Source organism: Aethalodelphis obliquidens, unplaced genomic scaffold (genome assembly GCF_003676395.1).
Source record: "Aethalodelphis obliquidens isolate GAN/ISIS:26980383/991018 unplaced genomic scaffold, ASM367639v1 scaffold30, whole genome shotgun sequence".
Taxonomy (NCBI): Eukaryota; Metazoa; Chordata; class Mammalia; order Artiodactyla; family Delphinidae; genus Aethalodelphis; species Aethalodelphis obliquidens.
Window position 1 is genome coordinate 19,755,737 of NW_020837974.1, and position 19,542 is coordinate 19,775,278.

General features: G+C 45.8%; 1 protein-coding gene across 2 annotated transcripts in view; it reads right to left on the minus strand.

The window, feature by feature from the left end:
• The window catches only part of PRKCB (protein kinase C beta), a 311,495-nt gene that overhangs the window by 43,402 nt on the left and 248,551 nt on the right, over positions 1-19,542 (minus strand). For both annotated transcript variants that reach the window (XM_027126616.1, XM_027126615.1), the window contains exons 10-11: positions 13,385-13,558; positions 333-424 (exon numbers count right to left, since the gene is read on the minus strand). In XM_027126616.1, coding sequence (XP_026982417.1) covers positions 333-424; positions 13,385-13,558 — 266 coding nt within the window. The remainder of the gene's footprint in view (positions 1-332; positions 425-13,384; positions 13,559-19,542) is intronic.

The window sequence follows — 19,542 nt, forward strand, 5'->3', positions numbered from 1 at the left end:
AAGACTCCGCGCTTCCAATTCAAGGGGCGTGGGTTCGATCCCTCGTCAGGGAACTAAGATCCCACATGCCACGCAGCGCGGCCCCAAGAAACTTAGAGATAAAGAAATAGCTGTGGCTTTCAAGCTTCTTGTTCTTAGCTGGTGTCAAGAGAGAAAGAAGTATCCCATCTCAGCAGAACACCCTTTGCCCCGGCCATGTATTTCTCAGAAGCCCAAGATGTTTAAAGAAAAAGCTCAAGATGTTTAAAATCCCTATTTGACTAGGAACCCAAAAGAACTAACAACCCACCCATTTATCCCAAGGGAAAAGCACAGCACCAGTTCTCACTTACACAGCGTGAGGTTCCTTGAACCGGCCCACTTGTTGGATGTGGTACATGAGGTCGCCACCATTCACATACTCCATCACAAAGTACAGGCGGTCCTGGGAGAAGACAGCAAAGAGCAAAGTCAGCCTCTTACAGTTTCTTGGGGTCCAAATGGAGAACAGGTAATAGCTGGGATTTATGATCAAAACCACCAGGACTCTATGACAGGTTGGGTGCACTGTTTCCCCAAGCGGAGTATTTGTGCCACTGGAAGTATGCAAGTGACCACAGGCAGTATGTGAATTGTTTTTTTAAATTAATAATGCTAACTTTATACTTGTCGGTACTGGAAGATATAATTAGCACGTTAATCTTGTGACTTAGTGGCTATCATTGTTTAGTAAATCTTATTTTAATAAACAGTGGAGACTATTAAGTGAATCATATATAGGTAATAGGTAAGCTGTGGGAGCCAGCCTCCACCATGTCCCCTGTGATTTCCACTGCCCGGTGTTCACATCCTGGTGTAGTCCCTTCCCTCTGAGAATTGGACTGCCTTGTGTAACCAACAGGATATTGTAAAAATGACAGTGTGTGGCTTCCGGGACTGGTCGCACTGTGAAATATGTGTTTCTGTTTTACTTATATATTAAGGTGGCTGGGTCACTGTGTAAAAGGGGGTTTGCTGTCAAAAGTCACCAAGCTATTGTACGGGGCTGTAAGACCAGGAGGAGGGTAGCAGAGAAGTGATGTGTAGGGCAAAGGGTCCCTATGAAATCAATATAGGATTTGAAGTCTCTTTCCACTACTTACTAGCTGTGCAACAGCTGTTACTTAACCTCTCAGATCTCCAGCTTTCTCTCCATCTGTAAAGTGGACACGACCCACCTGCCCATAGAGTTAAGTACCAAGATGACATATGTAAAGTGTTCTAACAATGATGGCGGCCATACAACAAAGGTTTAATCCACCACTAAAAAAAGTGTTCCTTACAGTGCACAGAACTTTATCTTACATATAACAGTCATGTGTGCATTTATCAAATGTGTATTGAGTGTATAATAATTAGAATAAAAACAACGAAACGAAGCTACCACCTTGCAAGCACGATGTGACTAAGCTGAGCGCTTTACATATTGTGTCTCATTTATCTCTGAACAACCCAGCATGACAAACATTACCTTTTCCCCATGGCAGGATTTGAACCCCGGGCAGGTTGGTTTCAGAGTCTACACTTGTAACCTCGTATTATGCAGCTTCCCGTGTAAGGTTCTGACCCAGACATTGTATGGATGTGTGGGTGTGTCCTCCCTTCTGGGAGCTTCCAGTCCAGGGGAGAAGAGAAGGGACGTCAAAAAAAGCTGGCAGACCACAAGGGACGGGTACAGGTTAATCAATCATTTTTGAAATGTTGAAGGACTTTCTCAGCCCGACTCTACTTCACCCTCTCAACATCTCTAATGAGAGGCAGAACCCTCCACTCCAAGGCATATGAGGTTTGCAAAAAGGTCGCTTACAAGTTAGTGGCAGAGCGGAGACAGTCAGCCAGAACTGCCCACACCCTGCCCCTGGTTCTTTGGGGGTTTTCTGATAGAAAACAAGCCTAAAAATAGCATCTGTCTTTGCTGCACATTGAAGAGAACCAAAACACTTGCTTTTAAAAATTATTTTTAAAACTAGCAGATGGCATCGGCCACAGAAAGAGAAGAAAGTGAGGGAGAGATTTCAGTTGCTTGCTTTCTGCTTGGAAGAACTCAACTTGCCCCCCCCAGACTCATTAGTCAGAATCCCCACATCAGGGAGAGAGCTCCACGGTGGGTAATGCCACGTTCTGTGGTCTGTTTCTACCACTCACTGTATTCGGGGCAACCCTGACATCTGTCATCTTCGAACTGTACTGAGTGTGGCGTTGGCACACCAGTTCTTCAGCTATTAAACATTATGGTTGGCATCTTGTTGTCCTTTTATTTTCCGAGCAAACACTTAATGATGCCCACTCTTCGCCAGGCTCTTCTACTGCCAGAGATGCTACTGTGAACGATCTGTGGTGCCCGATGTTAAGGATTCCCCCAGGCAAGTGGGGAGACCAGATAAACTTCCAAATGGCAATGTCTCCCAAAATGGGGTGGGAGATCATTTTAGGTGGGCTATGTTTTTACCTTTCGAGTTTTGTGTTTATCTTAATGCATATTATTAAAAATATAACTAGCACTGAAGCCCCTGCTTTGACGGCTATTATTCCTGTAGAGGGAGAGTAGAATGCCTGGAGTTACAAAAGAGGAGATGGGATCAAGACATGGGATCAGATTATGATGAACTGCATAAGGCCATCCACCCAAACGTCAGTCATCTCACTTACGTTAAGACCTTTACCACGTTGTTCTAAATCATCTGCTAAAATTTACTTATTTTATAATGTTTTTTATTAACTTACCTTATTTTTTTTTTTACTTAAACACAGTTATTTAAAAATTTTAAAACTTCATACCAAAGTCATAAATGGAGATTTATTGTCTCTGTAAAAAAATAAATGCCTCTCTGGAGTCTACTGACTCCATGCTATCACCAGTCTGGCTTTGGTACATCAATCCCTTAAATGACTTATTTTTAAAATAAATGTAATTTGCCCATGTACTTCATCTCCCACTCCAACGCAAGGAACATCAAAATTTGGAAAACACTGCCAATGGCAATCTAGAGCCCATCTTGAGCAGAGAAGTGAATTTTAGAACTTTTATTGAGCATTGATATTTGCAATTCATGGTATTAGGTGTTAAAAGGGCAAAAATGATAAGGTACAGGTCTTGCCGTCAGAAAATTCAGAATCTTGGTTAATTCCATAGGAATTCAGAATCATGGTTAATATACAACTAACTAAAGCCATCATCTAAAGTAGGATGTGTTCAGAGAAATTTCATGAGAGGGACTTCAGCTCACCCACTACCTCCAATTCTGACATAATTATTCCCCCCATAGTGCCCTGAAATCCGACTTTGTTCCCCACGCTTCCTATAAAATTATTCCAAGGCTTCACAGATCTTTCTCATAGTCACGTGCAGTGGGTTTGGATCAGGACCTACTTGCTGGTCTCTCCTACATGGACATCGGAAAGTATGTATTGAATATGGACCCCAAGTCCAGCTTGGTTCCTGCTACTTGCTCTGTTTTCCAAAGAGGACTTGTCACAGCTCAAAACATCAACTCTCATCGCTCTAGGCTGATGAATTTCGACTTCAATTTCTATCCTCTCCCTTTCTCCTGAGCTCCAGTCAGCTCCAGCTGGCTACAGGACGTTTCTACGTGGGTGTTCCACTGTCAACTCCAATTAAAAGCTCCGAAAGGCGAGCTCACCATCTTTCTCTTCAAACTAGCCAGTCTGCTCAACTTTCAAAGTGTTTCTTCCAAATTATCATCGTTATTGCGGTTACTTTTCATTTACACACTTGCCCTTGTCTCTGAAGCGTGAAACGACTTCAGTTAATTTTAAATTTCCTTTCTCCGTGACCGCTCATATTCAATCAGTAAATAAATAAAATTAAATATCTGTCTGTCACCGTAGCGTGCAAAATGGTGGGATAGAATTTTTCAAATTTGGAGTGTGAATATGAGGATAGTCTGATTTAAAACGCTGGCTGGATTGCATGTGCAGAATTCACCAGGGGAGGCCTTGGACAGGGCAGGGCATTTAAAGAGATAATCACTGTTCCTCCAAGACAGCTGAAAGTGGGATGTGACACAATGCCCATGTGACTGTCAGGAGGACACTTGCCACTTTTAATAAGATACCATGGACAGAGAAAATCAACAATGTGGGCAACTCTAAGCGCGTACCCTGCTCTAAGGTGAGTTGCATAAGCGTTAATCTATTTAATGATCTTTAGTGATTTTCCAAGCTGGTCAGTGAATCAATCCTGTCTGTAAACTGTTCCTCTTACTGCAAAGATCCATCTGTTTCTATCAAGAAGCTGTGCAGTTAAGAGCCTTAGCTGTGGCACGAGCTAGTACTGGGTTCAAGTGCCGGTTATCCCGCTTACTTACTCTGAGACCTTGCATCAGTTACTTAAACTTCCCCTGCCTTCCTAAAGGGGCAGGAATAGCTTCTCTTCCATATGGGTTTGCAAAGATGTAACAGATAATGCATGGGGTCCATGCAAACTCACAGAGGCTCACTCAAGTGAGTGTGTGGACACCTTCTTTCCTCTGTATTCTATAGCCTAAGAATCTCTATCAGAATCAAGCAACTTGATGCTCCTCTAACTGTATTTTCTGCTTTCTAAGCTTTGCCCTTCCACATAGAGAGCAAAGTTCTCAAGGGCTAGGGCCATCTCTCTTCTTCCTTGGAATTCTATGGACCTCTGATTATTGAATGAATATGCAAAAGCCACCATCAGAGGGCAGAGAGAACCAGGCTGTGTCTATTCCTCCCCACCCCGGCTCTACATGCCTGGGTTGCACTCCTGGGTCCTTTCCTGCACTCAAGATTCTTGGATGGCTTTAGTTGCCTGAGGCCCAGACACCTATCAAGCTCTCTCCAGCTTCCTCTCCTTGGATGCATTGAATACCATGTTTGCATTGCTAGCAGCAGGCTATGTCCTGCTCCAACCCAGCTGGCCTCCTTGGATTCAAGGTGGCGTCTCCCACCTGACAAGAGCGCCAATTATTCCTTCCCTGTAGATACACCCCCTTCTTAAAGGTTCCTGCTGAATTAGTAGCCAATGACTAGGTGATTGGGCTAGGAATAAAACAACTGACCTATGCTGAATCAATCAGATTCTCTTTCCTGTGTATGAATTGGAATTCGGGGAATTTGGTGGATAGGCAAACTGCGAGGGACTAGGGAAGCCATGTTACCATGAGCGGGGGCGGGGGGGGGGGGGGGTGTGTGGGGGAAAACAAAGAAAGCAAGGAAAAAGAAACAGAGATCCAGTCTAGAAAGCTTTGAAGTTACAGTTTCTAGATCTTCATGACGCTCAGGTACATCTTTGTCTTTGGGTTGTTTTTCTTCCAATAATTCTTTTATTTTGTTGTTTTATCTTTTTAACATCAGCTAGTTTGGAAGAGGTATTCTGTTTCCTGCAACTCAACCATAGCCAACTGAGACTACGGCCAAGAGTTTCCTACAGCAACGCCCTTACATTAAACTATATCCTTGGATACTGCTGCCAACCCAGAGTTGATCCCGAGTTACCAGGACCACTTGGACACTCTCAGTGCTCAATGGACATGTCGTCAGGGGCCACCTCTACAAGTGGAATCATCCTCATCCCCCTCCCTGTCCCTTTTTGCATTCTGGGTTGACGCCCCTCCCGGCATGCGTTGCAACTGAGTTCCTGCTGGGCTACAACAGCAAATTTGGGGAGGAAGTAATTCCTGTCCTTCAATGACTCATAAAATCTAATTCTATTTTTAAAAAAAAGAAAAAAGAAGTGCATATGTTCAATTGAAAAGAAAACATTTAAAATAGATGTTTTGCTTAGGAGACTTAACTGCCTGTGCCCACTGGCGGTTGGGAAACTGCATGAATGTGCTGGGCTGACAATTGTACCCGGGAAAAACTGCAAAAGGGCTGGAGGAAACATAATCCTTTTGTGCCCCTCCAGCCAGGTGCCCCTCCAGCCCAGTTCAAATAATGCGGGTAGCCTCCTTTTTTGTTTGTTCTGCACTTTGTACACCACCTCTTTTATTTTTTATTATTATTATTTTGCGGTACGCGGGGCTCTCACTGTTGCAGCCTCTCCCGTTGCAGAGCACAGGCTCCGGACACGCAGGCTCAGCAGCCATGGCTCACGGGCCCAGCCGCTCCACGGCATGTGGGATCTTCCCGGACAGGGGCACGAACCCGTGTCCCCTGCATCGGCAGGCGGACTCTCAACCACTGCGCCACCAGGGAAGCCCACACCACCTCTTTTAATCCTCACTTCTATGTCACTTTAAAGATGATGAAACGAATATGCAGATCTGTTAAGTGACTTCCTGGAGGTCACACAGCCAGTAATCACAGACCCAGATTTATCTGACTGAGAAGCTGGTGTTTATCCCTTTGTGCTTCTAGAACAACTGGCCTAAACCCCATTCTCTGAAGATCAGTTCCTCTAATGAGCAATTCTCTAAAAATTCAAGCCCCTTCTGATGGCTTTTGTATCTGTGTATTTGAGTATTAACTTTTGCCATCTTGTGGCACATTCAACACTTTTAACTTGTTTTATCATCGACTCTCCTGAAATAATATAAATTCAAAATGAAGACAATTATCCACTGGCCCCTCCCTAAATCAAATCAAAGTTTCGATTTATCTTATCTGTGTCTCTGATTCTTTTCCGTGTGCAGATTCAATTTTAAAACATTTAGAATAATCTCTTAAATAGAATGTAATATCTTACATTTTCTGTTAACATTGTGCCATGCATGCTTTTCAAGGGTCTTTAAAATCCAGTTGTCTAAGAATACTTCTGATGTAACTTTGCTTTTCTAAACAAGTTTTTAGAAATTAAATGTGTATCGTTTTAAGAATGACAAAAATTGTTTTGTATATTGGTAGGGTGTCTTTTTCCTTTTTATCTATTCTGACCACCTTCAAGATTTTTCTGTTTTATCAAGCATGTTTTATCTTTCAAATTCTAAGTCTCTAGCAAAAAAACCATATCAAATTTGCAGCATGTTATAATAAATTTGTCATTTTTTAAAGGTAGATGATTCATAAAAGAATTCTGGGTCACAAAATACAAAATGACGCTCCACTCAGGCTACACTGGCCTCCTTGCTGCTCCTCATATATGCCGAGCATGTCACTGCCTCAGGCGTTTACACTCACTCTCCCTGCTGTCTAGAACACTTTGCCCCTAGACATCCACGTGCCTCGCTCCCTCATTTGCTCTGGTCTCTGCTCAAATGTCATCCTTATCAGAAAGACCTTCCTTGATCATCCAATCAAAAATAGCATCTCTGTCTTCATCCATCCATCTCTCCCCCCTTTATTTTTTGTTATTATTGTTTATTATCTGTCTCCTCCATTCGAATGTAAATTCCAAAGGAACAGGGGACTTTATCTCTTTTGTTCACTGATGTACCCTCACAGGGATGCAGCTGGGTCCTGACATATTTATGTCAACAAATAAATATTTGTTGACAGAATCAATAAGCCTTAGTACCCCCTGTAGACTGGCAGTAATGATCTGACTTTCAGGGATGCTGGCTTTAGGGATACTGCCTATTCCAGCCAGGACGCCTCCACCTCTGGAGCACCAGTCTGGGGGTCAGAGGATATGCAACTCCAGAAGGTGAGCGTGAGACGATGACCACCTTCATGGGCCTTCCTGCTCACCTGAGCCAGGTTAACAATGGTTTGTTTCACCTATAGGCAGGGCTCCCTAAATTTGAAAATCACTCCCACCACGAAGTCTTTCCAATCATCGCAACATCCTTGTGGGGTAAGTAGGTGACTCTTTCATAGTGAAAAGAACACCTGAAGGGGCATGAGGACACCTGCCACTTACCGACAGTGTAACCTGAGGCATTTCAAATTTCTGAGGGTTGGTTTCCTTTGCAGAAGTGGGGACAGTAATACGTGCTTGTGGTGTTCTTGTTAAAATTAAATGTGATCATGACAATGAAGATAATTTCTAAACTAGAAAAAGGAATCTGGAAGTAAGGCAGAGGCAGGATAGCAAGGCTTCGGGGTTTGGGGTTCTAGAGTCTTACAGAACAAATGCCAGCGCCACCCCCCTCACTGTGTGTGGCATTGCTCAAGTTACCGAACTTCTCTGAATATCAGCACCCTTATCTATACACTGGGGGTAGTCACAGGGCCCACCCAGTCGAAGTGTCAGCAGGATAAAATGAGAGGTTACCTGTAGAGCCCTGAGCACAGTGCCTGACACAGGCTGACACACTAAGGCTGCTGCTTTTTGTGGTTTTGATCATCCCTGTTGAGGCCACTTTGGTAGCCACTCAACATAATTTGCTAGCAAAAGCTTGGGCTCTGGGTTCAGTGGGCCTGTGACCCTGTGCTGTGTCCAGGGAAAACTACCCTACATCCCAGTTCCTCAATCCATTCACCTGCCAAGTCGGGTGTCAGATAATCCCTTCCACCCAAGATGTTTTGTGAGGGTGGAACGAAACAGAGTTTTCAAAGGCCCACAGGATGGCAGATGCACAGACAGAAAGTCAGATCCACTCCAGGGATGGGAAAGCTGAAGGAGGAAGCACCAGGTGAAGGATGTGGCCGGGCCCCTGCTGGAGCCTGGAGACAGGTTGGCTGCTGGCGGTTCTGCCCCCACGTGTGTCAGGTAGAGTGGAAATCGGGTAACGTACACTCAAAAGACCTCATAGTGCAGTGATTAAGTGTAAAGGCCCTCGGAGCCAGGTTGTTTGGGTTCAAGTCCTGGCCCTGAAACGTACTAGCTGTATGGCCTCAGTGCCCGTCTGTGACATTGGGACGATGTCAGGACCCATGCAAGGGCTGCCACGGATGTGGCTTATGCTTCACGTATAGTAGGCATTATTAGGTCTTTGAAATAAATTTATGTAAAATTAAAATATATGTGCTTAGCCAAAAGAAAAAGTAAATGAAAAACATTTTCAGTGGGGGCCTTTCACTCAATGAGCATCTGCTGCTGAGTGGACGTGAGATGGGAGGGTCTCTGCTCTCCCCTCAGCCAACCCCGCTCAGCCCCCCAAGGGCCTCGAGTTCAGCTGGCAGGGAGTGTATCTCCCCAAGCCAAGCGTAACTCTGCTATTTAAAGTTACATTTCCCCCCCAAACAATACAGCCCCTCAACATGAGTTCACGATTTCATCTGATCCTCACCAACAAGAAAGCAACCTGTTCCGTCCCTGGCCTTGCTGGAGTGTGAGACCGTGGGTCGGTCTTCAGTAGGAGGCCTCCATCCCCATACAAGACTCGAATTCACTCAATTCTTGTGCTTTATGTTCTCTCGGTTCTTAATCTCTATTTCCTGGCAGGTGACAACTCCTGGAGGGGACCCAGGGTGCTGCACAATTTCCATGCACATCCAGACCCTACTCTCCAATTCCAGAAAGCATAATGAAATCCAAGGCTCAATGTTAAAAGAAGAGCCTCAAATCCACTCTACTCTGTCGTGTTTAAAACAGTAAATTACAAATTAAGATACTGTACTTAATGAATATTAGTCACAAATGACCAAGTTCCCCCAATCTCAACACATCCAGCTAAAATTGAAAACTGCTGCTCCAAGTCAGCCCGGCCTTGAGAACAAGATCTCCTTGTTTACCACTCAGTCTGTTTACCACTGAGACTGTCCTTTATGTGGTGATGTCCACGAGTCAGTTTGGGAACCACCAACGGAAAAAAAGAAAAGATGTGAGAATGAGAGAGTCTAGAGGTCTAAGAGTCTAGTCTAATCCCGTTTCTGTCACTATTTGAATACCTTTAGGCCTTAACTCCCCAAGGTAACACCAGGGATTTGGACTTGTAAGATGTATGCCCTTCCTGATCTTTGCCAAGTCCCATGTAATGTGAATTATTGCTCACTGAATATTTTTCTTTACAAGGACTCTATTCTCTCTCTCTTTTTTTTGGCGGTACGCGGGCCTCTCACTGTTCTGGCCTCTCCCGTTGCGGAGCACAGGCTCCGGACGCGCAGGCTCAGCGGCCATGGCTCACGGGCCCAGCCGCTCCGTGGCACGTGGGATCTTCCTGGACCGGGGCACAAACTCGCGTCCCCTGCATCGGCGGGTGGACTCTCAACCACTGCGCCACCAGGGAAGCCCAAGGACTCTATTCTTTTACTCAAAAATTTTATTTTAAAAGCAAACTTTTGTCACCTTTGGGGCGTAACAGTGAGCCAGTTCATGAAAACTGTCAAATAACAAAAAAAAGTGTCACGCATCTATCCTGCCTTTCCTATATGAACTGTATCACCAGGGGACCAAGCAACAGATGAGGGAAGTCTCTCTTTATAAAAGAATTCCAACTAATAAAGAAAAAGGAATGACAGAATTAGGATATCACCATCTCACAATCCTTAATGAATTCATGGACCTAGGCACAGAGCATCATTGGTTGCCAACACTTTACAAAAACAGAGACAACTGGACATTATGTGACTTTGGATGAAAAAACACACAGCCATCTATGGTCTTGCCAAAGGGGTCAAACCTGGGTCTGACCGAACCTCTAGGTCCCGCTACCAATTTGCAGAAAACACAGAGGACAGAGGAAACATGTGGAGGGGCCCCATGACTATGCACTCAGCAAAATCCAGACTGTGAAAACGCTGTGGCTCAAACAGCCCAGGATCTTTAGCAGATAAAAGAAAGGGATGGAAGGAATGGAGAGGGAAATCACCCTATTAAAAGACAAATCAAATTTCTACAAATGGGAAAGAGTAAACTATCTTATCAAGGGATGCTAAAACTTAAGTGATAAAACTATAGAGACTGGCAAGGAAGTCAAGCTACCATTTGCGGGGAGATTGAGATTGGGACGTAGAGAGGCTTCTAGAGTGGCTGCTGAAGTTCCTTCTCAACCTGGATGGTGGTATGAGGAACGTAACCTGTAATAACTCATTATTAAAACATCAATTGTGTGTGGTTTCTCTATATTTGTCTTATAATATCTCAAAATTTAAAAATGAAAAGACTTTATATTGCCATAAATGAAAGAAATCTGTAAAAATATATAGAAAATAAAAGCAAAACAGCGACTTAGAAACTGCTCTTTGCCAAAGCTCAGAACCTGAAGCTTGGTCCTCTCTCTTCGTTAAAAAGTCAAGTGTTTGGGCTTCCCTGGTGGCGCAGTGGTTGAGAGTCCGCCTGCCGATGCAGGGGACGCGGGTTCGTGCCCCGGTCCGGGAAGATCCCACATGCCGCGGAGCGGCTGGGCCCGTGAGCCACAACTACTGAGCCTGCGCGTCCAGAGCCTGTGCTCCGCAACGGGAGAGGCCACAACAGTGAGAGGCCCGCGTACCGCAAAAAAAAAAAAAAAAAGTCAAGTGTTAAAAAGATGTTAATGGCCATGGTAGCACCAAACAGAAACATTCTCTTTGAGGTACTCAGAAGAACATAAAGTGAACTGAAAAGAATGTAATTTAAAATCCGTGCACCACCCAAAATCCCCCTTTGAGCTACCCAGGACCATTCTGCATGGCGGTGCCCGCTCTATACTTTCGCAAACACGATTTCAGCGCTTAGTCCTGCCTGCAGTGGAGTGAACAATGTTCTTGTAGCCCCTCGTCACCAGCAGACCCCAACAAGAGGCTGGTGGGCCAAAGCCACACAGGGGAATACTGTACACATTTGCCTAGAATGTTCCTTCCCTTGATGACCTGTGGTAGGGAGATTGTCTGGGATTCAGGGAATGGGCCCCAGCAGAAAATCATCCCTGCACCCAAAACATAGATGCCCCTGTGGCGATGAGGCAACAACCTCTCCAACTTCTGCTATCACAGCCCCCCACTGCATTGTTTTGTAACTATCCCCATGTCTGTTTACTTTGCTTTAAGAGCATGACCTTCTCAGAAACAGGACCCAGCTTACCCAGCACTATACCTCAGTACTTGGTCCAGGCCAAGGCCAATGCTAAATGCTTGTGAAGTGAATAACCAGCATCTATGAGCGTGTACCAGGTACCAAGCACTGTGTTAAGTGTTTCTCATGTATAATCTCATTTCCTCCTCATAGCAACCTTGGACGTAGCTCATTCACAAATGAGGAGACTGATACCAAGAGGTTTTCTAATTTTCCCAAGGCCACTCGGCCAGAAAGTGACAAAGCTGGGATCTTGACCCCAAATGTGTCAAGAGACTACTTAGAACAGGGAAGGGGCTGGGCTCTGGCTCTACCCCTTTCACAACAGGTAGTTCTATGCCTGGCGTATGGTCTGCACTGAGAAAACCCACCCCAAACCCAGTTCTGCGTCTTCCTAGGCTGGAGGGACTCAGTCTAACTTAGCAGAGCACAGGACTTGGTGATGTTGGAGAAGAGAGCAAGCCCCAAGCTTTAAGGTATACGCAACTTGCAATAGTGTCGCATCTCGCACAGGGGTTGGGCTCTACAATCAGGATGTAGGGTGAGAACTGGAGAGAGTCAAAATAATCTTGAAAACTCCCTTAAAGCATCTTCAAGACACTGGGCCTTTGGCCCTTAGAAGCTCCCAAAGCAAGAATTAACTTTATCTCTTTGCATTTACGCTCTGCCTCATCTCTCCCCTGCCCCCTGCCCCGCCCCGCCACAGTGCCTGGTACCTGGGAAAGGCTCACAGATGAGGTATAGAGCTGAGTAAGCTGGGTCCCGTTTCTGAGAAGGTCATACTCTTAAAGCAGAGGAGATAAGACATGTGGATACAAGGCAATGGGGTCTGTCATAGCAGAACATGGAGAGGTGAATGGGTCCCCAAATTGTTGCCTGATCACCACAAGTACCCCCCTAGGTATGGAGACCAAGGTTTAGTCTGAACAGGGGAAAGGTAAGGAGTTGCTTGAAGGGACATCTCTTATTCTCACAGATAGAGGGAGAATCACAGTCAATAGCAGACAGTGCACAGATGCCCCCTTCTTCTTAGGAGCCTGGTTCTGACCTCACTAGTCCCTGCCCAGGCTGTGTCCCCTGCCCCGGGAGTCCTCTGCGGGCTGTGTTCTCAGGCAACCCCTCCTCCAAGAAGGTCCATGCAACCTGCAACGTGAACTCGTGCATTTACCTGAAGAGTCCACAGGGCCGACTGTGACCCTCTAGGGGCACATAGGAGGACCTTATCCCTCATCCCCATCTGAAAGTTCTGCTAGTACATCTCAGATTGTGAGTCCTGAGTTCCTGTCCGCAAGTCACCTCTTGCTGCCAGAGGAAGGCCCTGCTCCCTTGGTTATAAAACCAATTGCCTGAGTTCTTTATCTTTGTTGAAACAGCATCTGCCTCAGGGGAGAGTGCTTCTCAGCCGCAACCTCAGAAATTCTCCGTGGCCGGCTGTCCCTGGGCCCTGACAGCTTCCTGTCTCTAGGAGGGGAAGGGTCCGGGTGTCTGTTTGGGGTGGCCGCTGCCGGGACAGCTCTGGCCAAAGCCTGAAGGCTGGAGAGGGAGTGGCCCAGGTCCCCGGGCGGTTACCATGGTCTGGAAGCAGGAATGCAGCTGGGTCAGGAAGGGCGGCTTCCCGGGCAGGGCCAGCACCCGCTTCTCCACCATCGTGCATTCCACGTCATCGTCTTGAATCACCACGTCCTTCTTCAGGATCTTCACGGCGTACAGCTCATCTGTGCCCTTCCGCTCTGAGAGCATGACCTGCGAGAGAGCGGGCACGTCAGTGTAGTAGCGGAAGGGGCCCCGGGGAAGCCACAGGCGGCTGACGGTCACTCAGATCTGCTCCAAGCTTCGTCCACGTGCCCTCGGTGGATGCTGGTACGACACGTGAAGTTTCCCACAGACCTCGCACCTTGAATGGCTGAACCCAATCAACAGAGGATGGTTCCAAAACAGAGACAGACTCACAGACGTAGAAGACAAACTGATGGTGACTAAAGGGAAAAGTGGTGGGGGCAAGGAGGGATAAATTAGGAGTTTGGGGTTAAAAGATACACGCTACTATAAATAAAATAGATCAACAAGGACCTGCTGTGTAGCACAGGAAATTCAGTATCTTGTAATAACATATAATGGAAAAGAATCTGAAAAAGAATAAAGGTATATAAACTGAATCACTTTGCTGTACACCTGAAACGAACACAACATTGTACATCAATGGTACTTCAAATTTTTAAAAAGCGTATCACTAAAAATTTTTTAAAAAATTTTTTAAAAACAGAGGATGGTTCCAAGAGTGATGAGCAAGTATTTGGATATCCCTTTGGGATACATATCAATGCCAGCCAAACATGACTAGAATACAAACCCCACGAGGGCAAGTATCTTTGCCTGCTTTGTTCACTGGTGTAACCCCAGAGTCTGGAACGGTGCCTGGCACACAGTAGGTGTTCAAGAAGTATTTGTTGAAGGAGGGAATGAGTGAATTCCTGAAAGAACTGAATTTGGGGCAACTGTTTCCGTATTCTTCCAGTTGTTTAATATTCATTAAGAGCCTTTTAAGCACCGGGGAAGCAGCATTAGATGAGCAGGCACGTTCTCTGACCCTGCATTCTAGGGAGGAAGGAAGACTTTGGACATTAATTACAAGGATGATTAATGTAATATTTTAACATCCTCTCCTGTTGTCCTGGGGCTTCCTTTCATGCAGCTGTGGTCACAATCCGAGCATGTTAATCAGTGTGGCTTGTGACACATCATTATCTGCACTGGCTGTGACTATGCCAGAGAGAACAGGGACCAGCAGGTACCATTCTCAAGAAGCCTCTTAGGGAGCATGGGGCGGGACCACACTGTACAAGACCTAACCTGGTCTGGGGGCTTCTGAGATGGCTTCCTGGAGGAAGAAGCAATCGGACTGAAGTAACTATATACTGTGTGTACTGTGTCAGACATTTTGCAGGCAATAATATCAATCACCACAATATTCTGAGTGCTGACCAGGGTGCCAGACAATGGTTTTCATTTATTATGTCTCATTCACTTTGCCTAAGACCCTAGGAAGTCGGGACCATTAAGAACCCTATTTCAAGGGGGGAGGAGCAGTGGGGTGGGGGGTTAAGAGGTACAAACTATTAGGTATAAAATAAGCTCCAAGGGCATATTGTACAACACAGGGAATATGGCCAATATTTTATAATAACTGTAAATGGAGTATAACCTTTAAAAATTGAGAATCACTATACTGTACACCGGTAACAGAATATTGTACATCAACTACACTTCAATAAGAAATAAATAAGTTAGTTTAAAAATTAATTAATTAAAAAGAAAAGAGCCCTATTTCATAGGAGCCCGGGGCTCAGGGAAGCTAAGTGACCTGTCACACCACAAATTCAGTTAGGGACAGAGCCAGGATTTTGAACTCCGGTTTACCTGATCCCAAGGTCTCTGCCTTTATACACTCCACGTGTGAGAGTTCCAGAAGAATCCTCAAGGAGTTTAGGTGGCTGAGGAAATGAAATGCTCGTCCCTGACTCAGCTGGAGGATCAGAGAGAGCAACAGAGGCCTGGGACCAGAGGGAGTGACGCACAGAGGGAGCCCCGAGGCAGGAGGGCAGCTTGCACAGTCCGCTCAGCTCCTGCCCTGATGGTAAGAGGCCTGACTGGACTCCTGCACGGCAGCTCTGGGCTGCGCTCGCCGCCCCTCACAGAGGCCCGTCTCCTGCCCGCACCACCTTTTCTCTCATCACAGCCAGGGGTGGCCATGGGCGATTCAGGCCTAGGAATCTAGAGCACTTAGGGAGAAAGTCCCTGACGCACACCTCCGCACCAAGAGGACTTTTCCGACTGCTTTCTCCCCCAGCCTCACCATAGAAATACGAGCTGCCAGCTGGGCAGGTCCTCCCTGCCGGGCATCTACTCAGCCTCACAGCAGACCCACTCACCCCCATGGCAGAGGAGGGCTCGAAGTGCTGGAGTGCGTGTCTTTAGCTCATTTCCCATCTCCCTCTGCTCCCTCACGGGTACCCAGAGCCGTTTTTCCTTCCCTAGTCCTCAACCAAGGCAGAACCAATGACTCCACTAAGATGTTAAGAGTAGGCTGGAGATAGGGGTTTTCTGCTCCCAGATTCCTGAGAAGGCAGGGCTGGGGCAAGGGCGGAGAGGTGACTTAGCCAGAGGCAAAAGGGTAGAGAGACTGAAGGAGGATGGAAGCAGAGTCATCAGCTGAGAGGACCCCCAAGTACACAGGAGGGGCTCAGCGCTGAGCTGGCTGTGAGTGTGGCAACCCCACTGCCCCGTCACCACTGGTCGACGTACCATCTAACAACCCAGAGTACTCGTAGACAACCCACCCCACCCCACCACCACCCAGGAACACAGGGGAGGGGCCCCGGACACCTTGAATGTCAGTGCAGTCCCCTGTCTGGAGGAGTAGCAGGACAGATGGCTGGGAATTTCCCCAGGCACCAGAGGCAGGGGTGAACACCCTACGTCTGTTTCAATTACTCCCCTTCTACAGATGAACAAACTGAGGCTCAGAGAGATTAACCTGCTGGAGCTAATGATTGTTCTAAAAGTGCAGATCTGACCAGGCTACTCAAATGTTTCAAGTCCCTCAGTGACTCCCGCAAGTCAAACAATTTCTTGACCACATCCTGTTCTTTCTTCTCCTCTGGCTCTTCTATTGCCAGTGCCTGTAGTGTCCTTCCACACGCTTTCACTGCTCAGAAAATCTGAGATTCAGCTCAGATGTTCCCTTCCTCTCTATCCCTCAATGATCCACGTAGACCAAACAGGTCACTCCCTCCTCTGGACACTGGGACTGCTTTGTATCTATGGCAGGTACTTTAGGGCAAGTGTTTCCAAACTTCAATCAATCATTCACGTGCCTTTTTCACATTTTTTCCCTACCACCTAAACTGGTATTTACTTAGTATTTTTTAAATCTAGTCACATCTTTACTTAACTACATTTATCTGAAAAGGAAATTTTATATCACCACCATTAATGGCAAGCCAGTATCACCAGCCATAAGTGGAAGATGAGCATAAAAGTAAATAAAAGTGAGGGCTTCCCTGGTGGCGCAATGGTTAAGAATCCGCCTGCCAATGCAGGGGACACGGGTTCGAGCCCTGGTCCCGGAAGATCCCACATGCCACAAAGCAACTAAGCCCGTACGTCACAACTACTGAGGCCCACATGCCTAGAGCCCGTGCTCCGCAACAAGAGAAGCCACTGCAAAGAGAGGCCCGTGCACTGCAACGAAGAGTAGCCCCCACTCGCCGCAACTAGAGAAAAGCCCGCGCGCAGCAACAAAGACCCAACACAGCCAAAAAATAAATAATAAATTTATTTTTTAAATAAAGTAAATAAAAGCAAAGCAGTGCTAGGAAATTCTAGCTGGATACTGCTGGCTGCTGAAGGTTCCAAGCCAGGCCTGTGTTTTCCTCTTGTTTAAGGAAAAAAGTGATATTAGCAAATGTTAGCTATTAATGGCACGTTGTCATCAAATGAGACTTTCTGATTCAAGTAATTAGAAAGACTAAGAGAAAACGTAAAAAGAGAAAAACCTTATCATTCATATGGCACCTATGTACCACCTTAAAAAAACTCAATTACTCAACTAAAATCATCTTGCAAATCATCAAGACTATGTGCTTCACACCTTAGAAAATACTGTTGCATTTGTAGAGACATTTATCTTTCAGTCAATCAACAGGGATGTGTGAAGATTCTCAGTGCCTCGCCCTGCCCTAAGCCACAGGGGTAGAGGAGAGAATAGCCAGTACCAGAGGACCTCCCCCCCTCCGACATCCTGCAAGTGCTACACAAAGGGGCAAACTCTGGAAAATTCTCCTATAGCATCTGGAGGAAAACAGAGCTGACACACACGAAGCATTAATAACAATTTAGAGATAGAACTGAATCAAGTTCTAGAGCAGGGGCCAGCAAACTTTTTCTGTAAAAGGACAAAGAGTAAATATCATAGGCTTCAGGGGACAGTCTCTGTATCCACTACTCAACTTGCCACTGTAGTGGGAAAGCAGCCGTAGACCACACACAAGTGAATGGGTGTGACTGTGTCCCAATAAAACTTTATTTATAAAAATAGCTGGTGGGCCCAGCACCAGTAGTTTGCTGACCCCTGTTCTAGAACATGTATTTCAAAAAAGATCGGGAAAAAATAAGAGTGACTACATTATCAAAAGTGGCCACAGTTAAAAAAAATAGAACTACCAGAAGACCCAGCAATCCCTCTACTGGGCATATACCCTGAGAAAACCATAATTCAAAAAGAGTCATGTACCACAATGTGCACTGCAGCTCTATTTACAGTAACCAGGACATGGAAGCAACCTAAATGTCCATGGACAGATGAATGGATAAAGAAGATGTGGCACATAACAATGGAATATTACTCAGCCATAAAAAGAAACGAAATTGAGTTATTTGTAGTGAGGTGGATGGACCTAGAGACTGTCATACAGAGTGAAGTAAGTCAGAAAGGGAAAAACAAATACCGTATCCTAACGCATATATATGGAATCTAAAAAAAAAAGGTCTGAAGGACCTAGGGGCAGGACAGGAATAAAGACACAGACCTAGAGAATGGGCTTGAGGACATGGGGAGGGGGAAGGGTAAGCTGGGACGAAGTGAGATAGTAAAATAGATAGCTAGTGGGAAGCAGCCGCATAGCACAGGGATATCAGCTCGGTGCTTTGTGACCACCTAGAGGGGTGGGATAGGGAGGGAGGGAGGGAGATGCAAGAGGGAGGGGATATGATATATGTATACGTATAGCTGATTCACTTTGTTATACAGCAGCAACTAACACAACAATATAAAGCAATTATACTCCAATAAAGATGTTAAAAATTTAAAAAAAGTGGTCACAGTTTAACTTGGATATGGACCCTAGCATGCTTTTCATTTCTTCCAACTCCTTCTTAGAGCCTTCTGATTGGGCAGGGGACTTATCTGGCCACAGCTGATTGGATTAGAGGTGGAGAACTGATCTACGTTGAACCAATCAGATTCTCTCATTGAAAGATGTGGCATTAGGATGCTCCATGTAGGCAGTCTAGGATCCTGAAAAGAAAAACACACAGATCTGCCTAGAGTGGTCCTTTCCTACCACATGCAGGCAAAGAAAAGTGACCCGGATGTGTGGGGGAAACAAGGAGGTCAGGGAGGGCTTCCCTGGTGGTGCAGTGGTTGGGAGTCCACCTGCCGATGCAGGGGACACGGGTTCATGCCCCAGTCCGGGGGGATCCCACATGCTGTGGAGCAGCTGGGCCCGTGAGCCATGGCTGCTGAGCCTGCGCCTCCAGAGCCTCAGCTCCGCGGCGGGAGAGGCCGCGGCGGTGAGAGGCCCGCGTACCGCAAAAAAAAAAAAAAAAAAAAAAAATGAAGGTCAGGGAATGAGCAAAGGCCTTGCTTTCCAGCTCTTGGTTCCAGTCTCTCAGGAGGCTTGGCTGTTTCCATAGAAACCTCCATATCTCCCCAATAAAGTTATTATTTTATTTATACTAGCTTGAGTGAATGTCTACCTTTTAAAGATCTATAAGACAAAATTATAGCTTGAGGAGTACAAATGCTTAATAAAAATAAAAATGTCAGTAAGTCAAATAGCATCAGGTTAATACATGACCTAAAACAAGACAAATTCCATCATTTATAAATTCCATTCTTCAGGTGCCTCTTGCCTATATCAGAACCACGTGGGGTACTTGTTTACAAG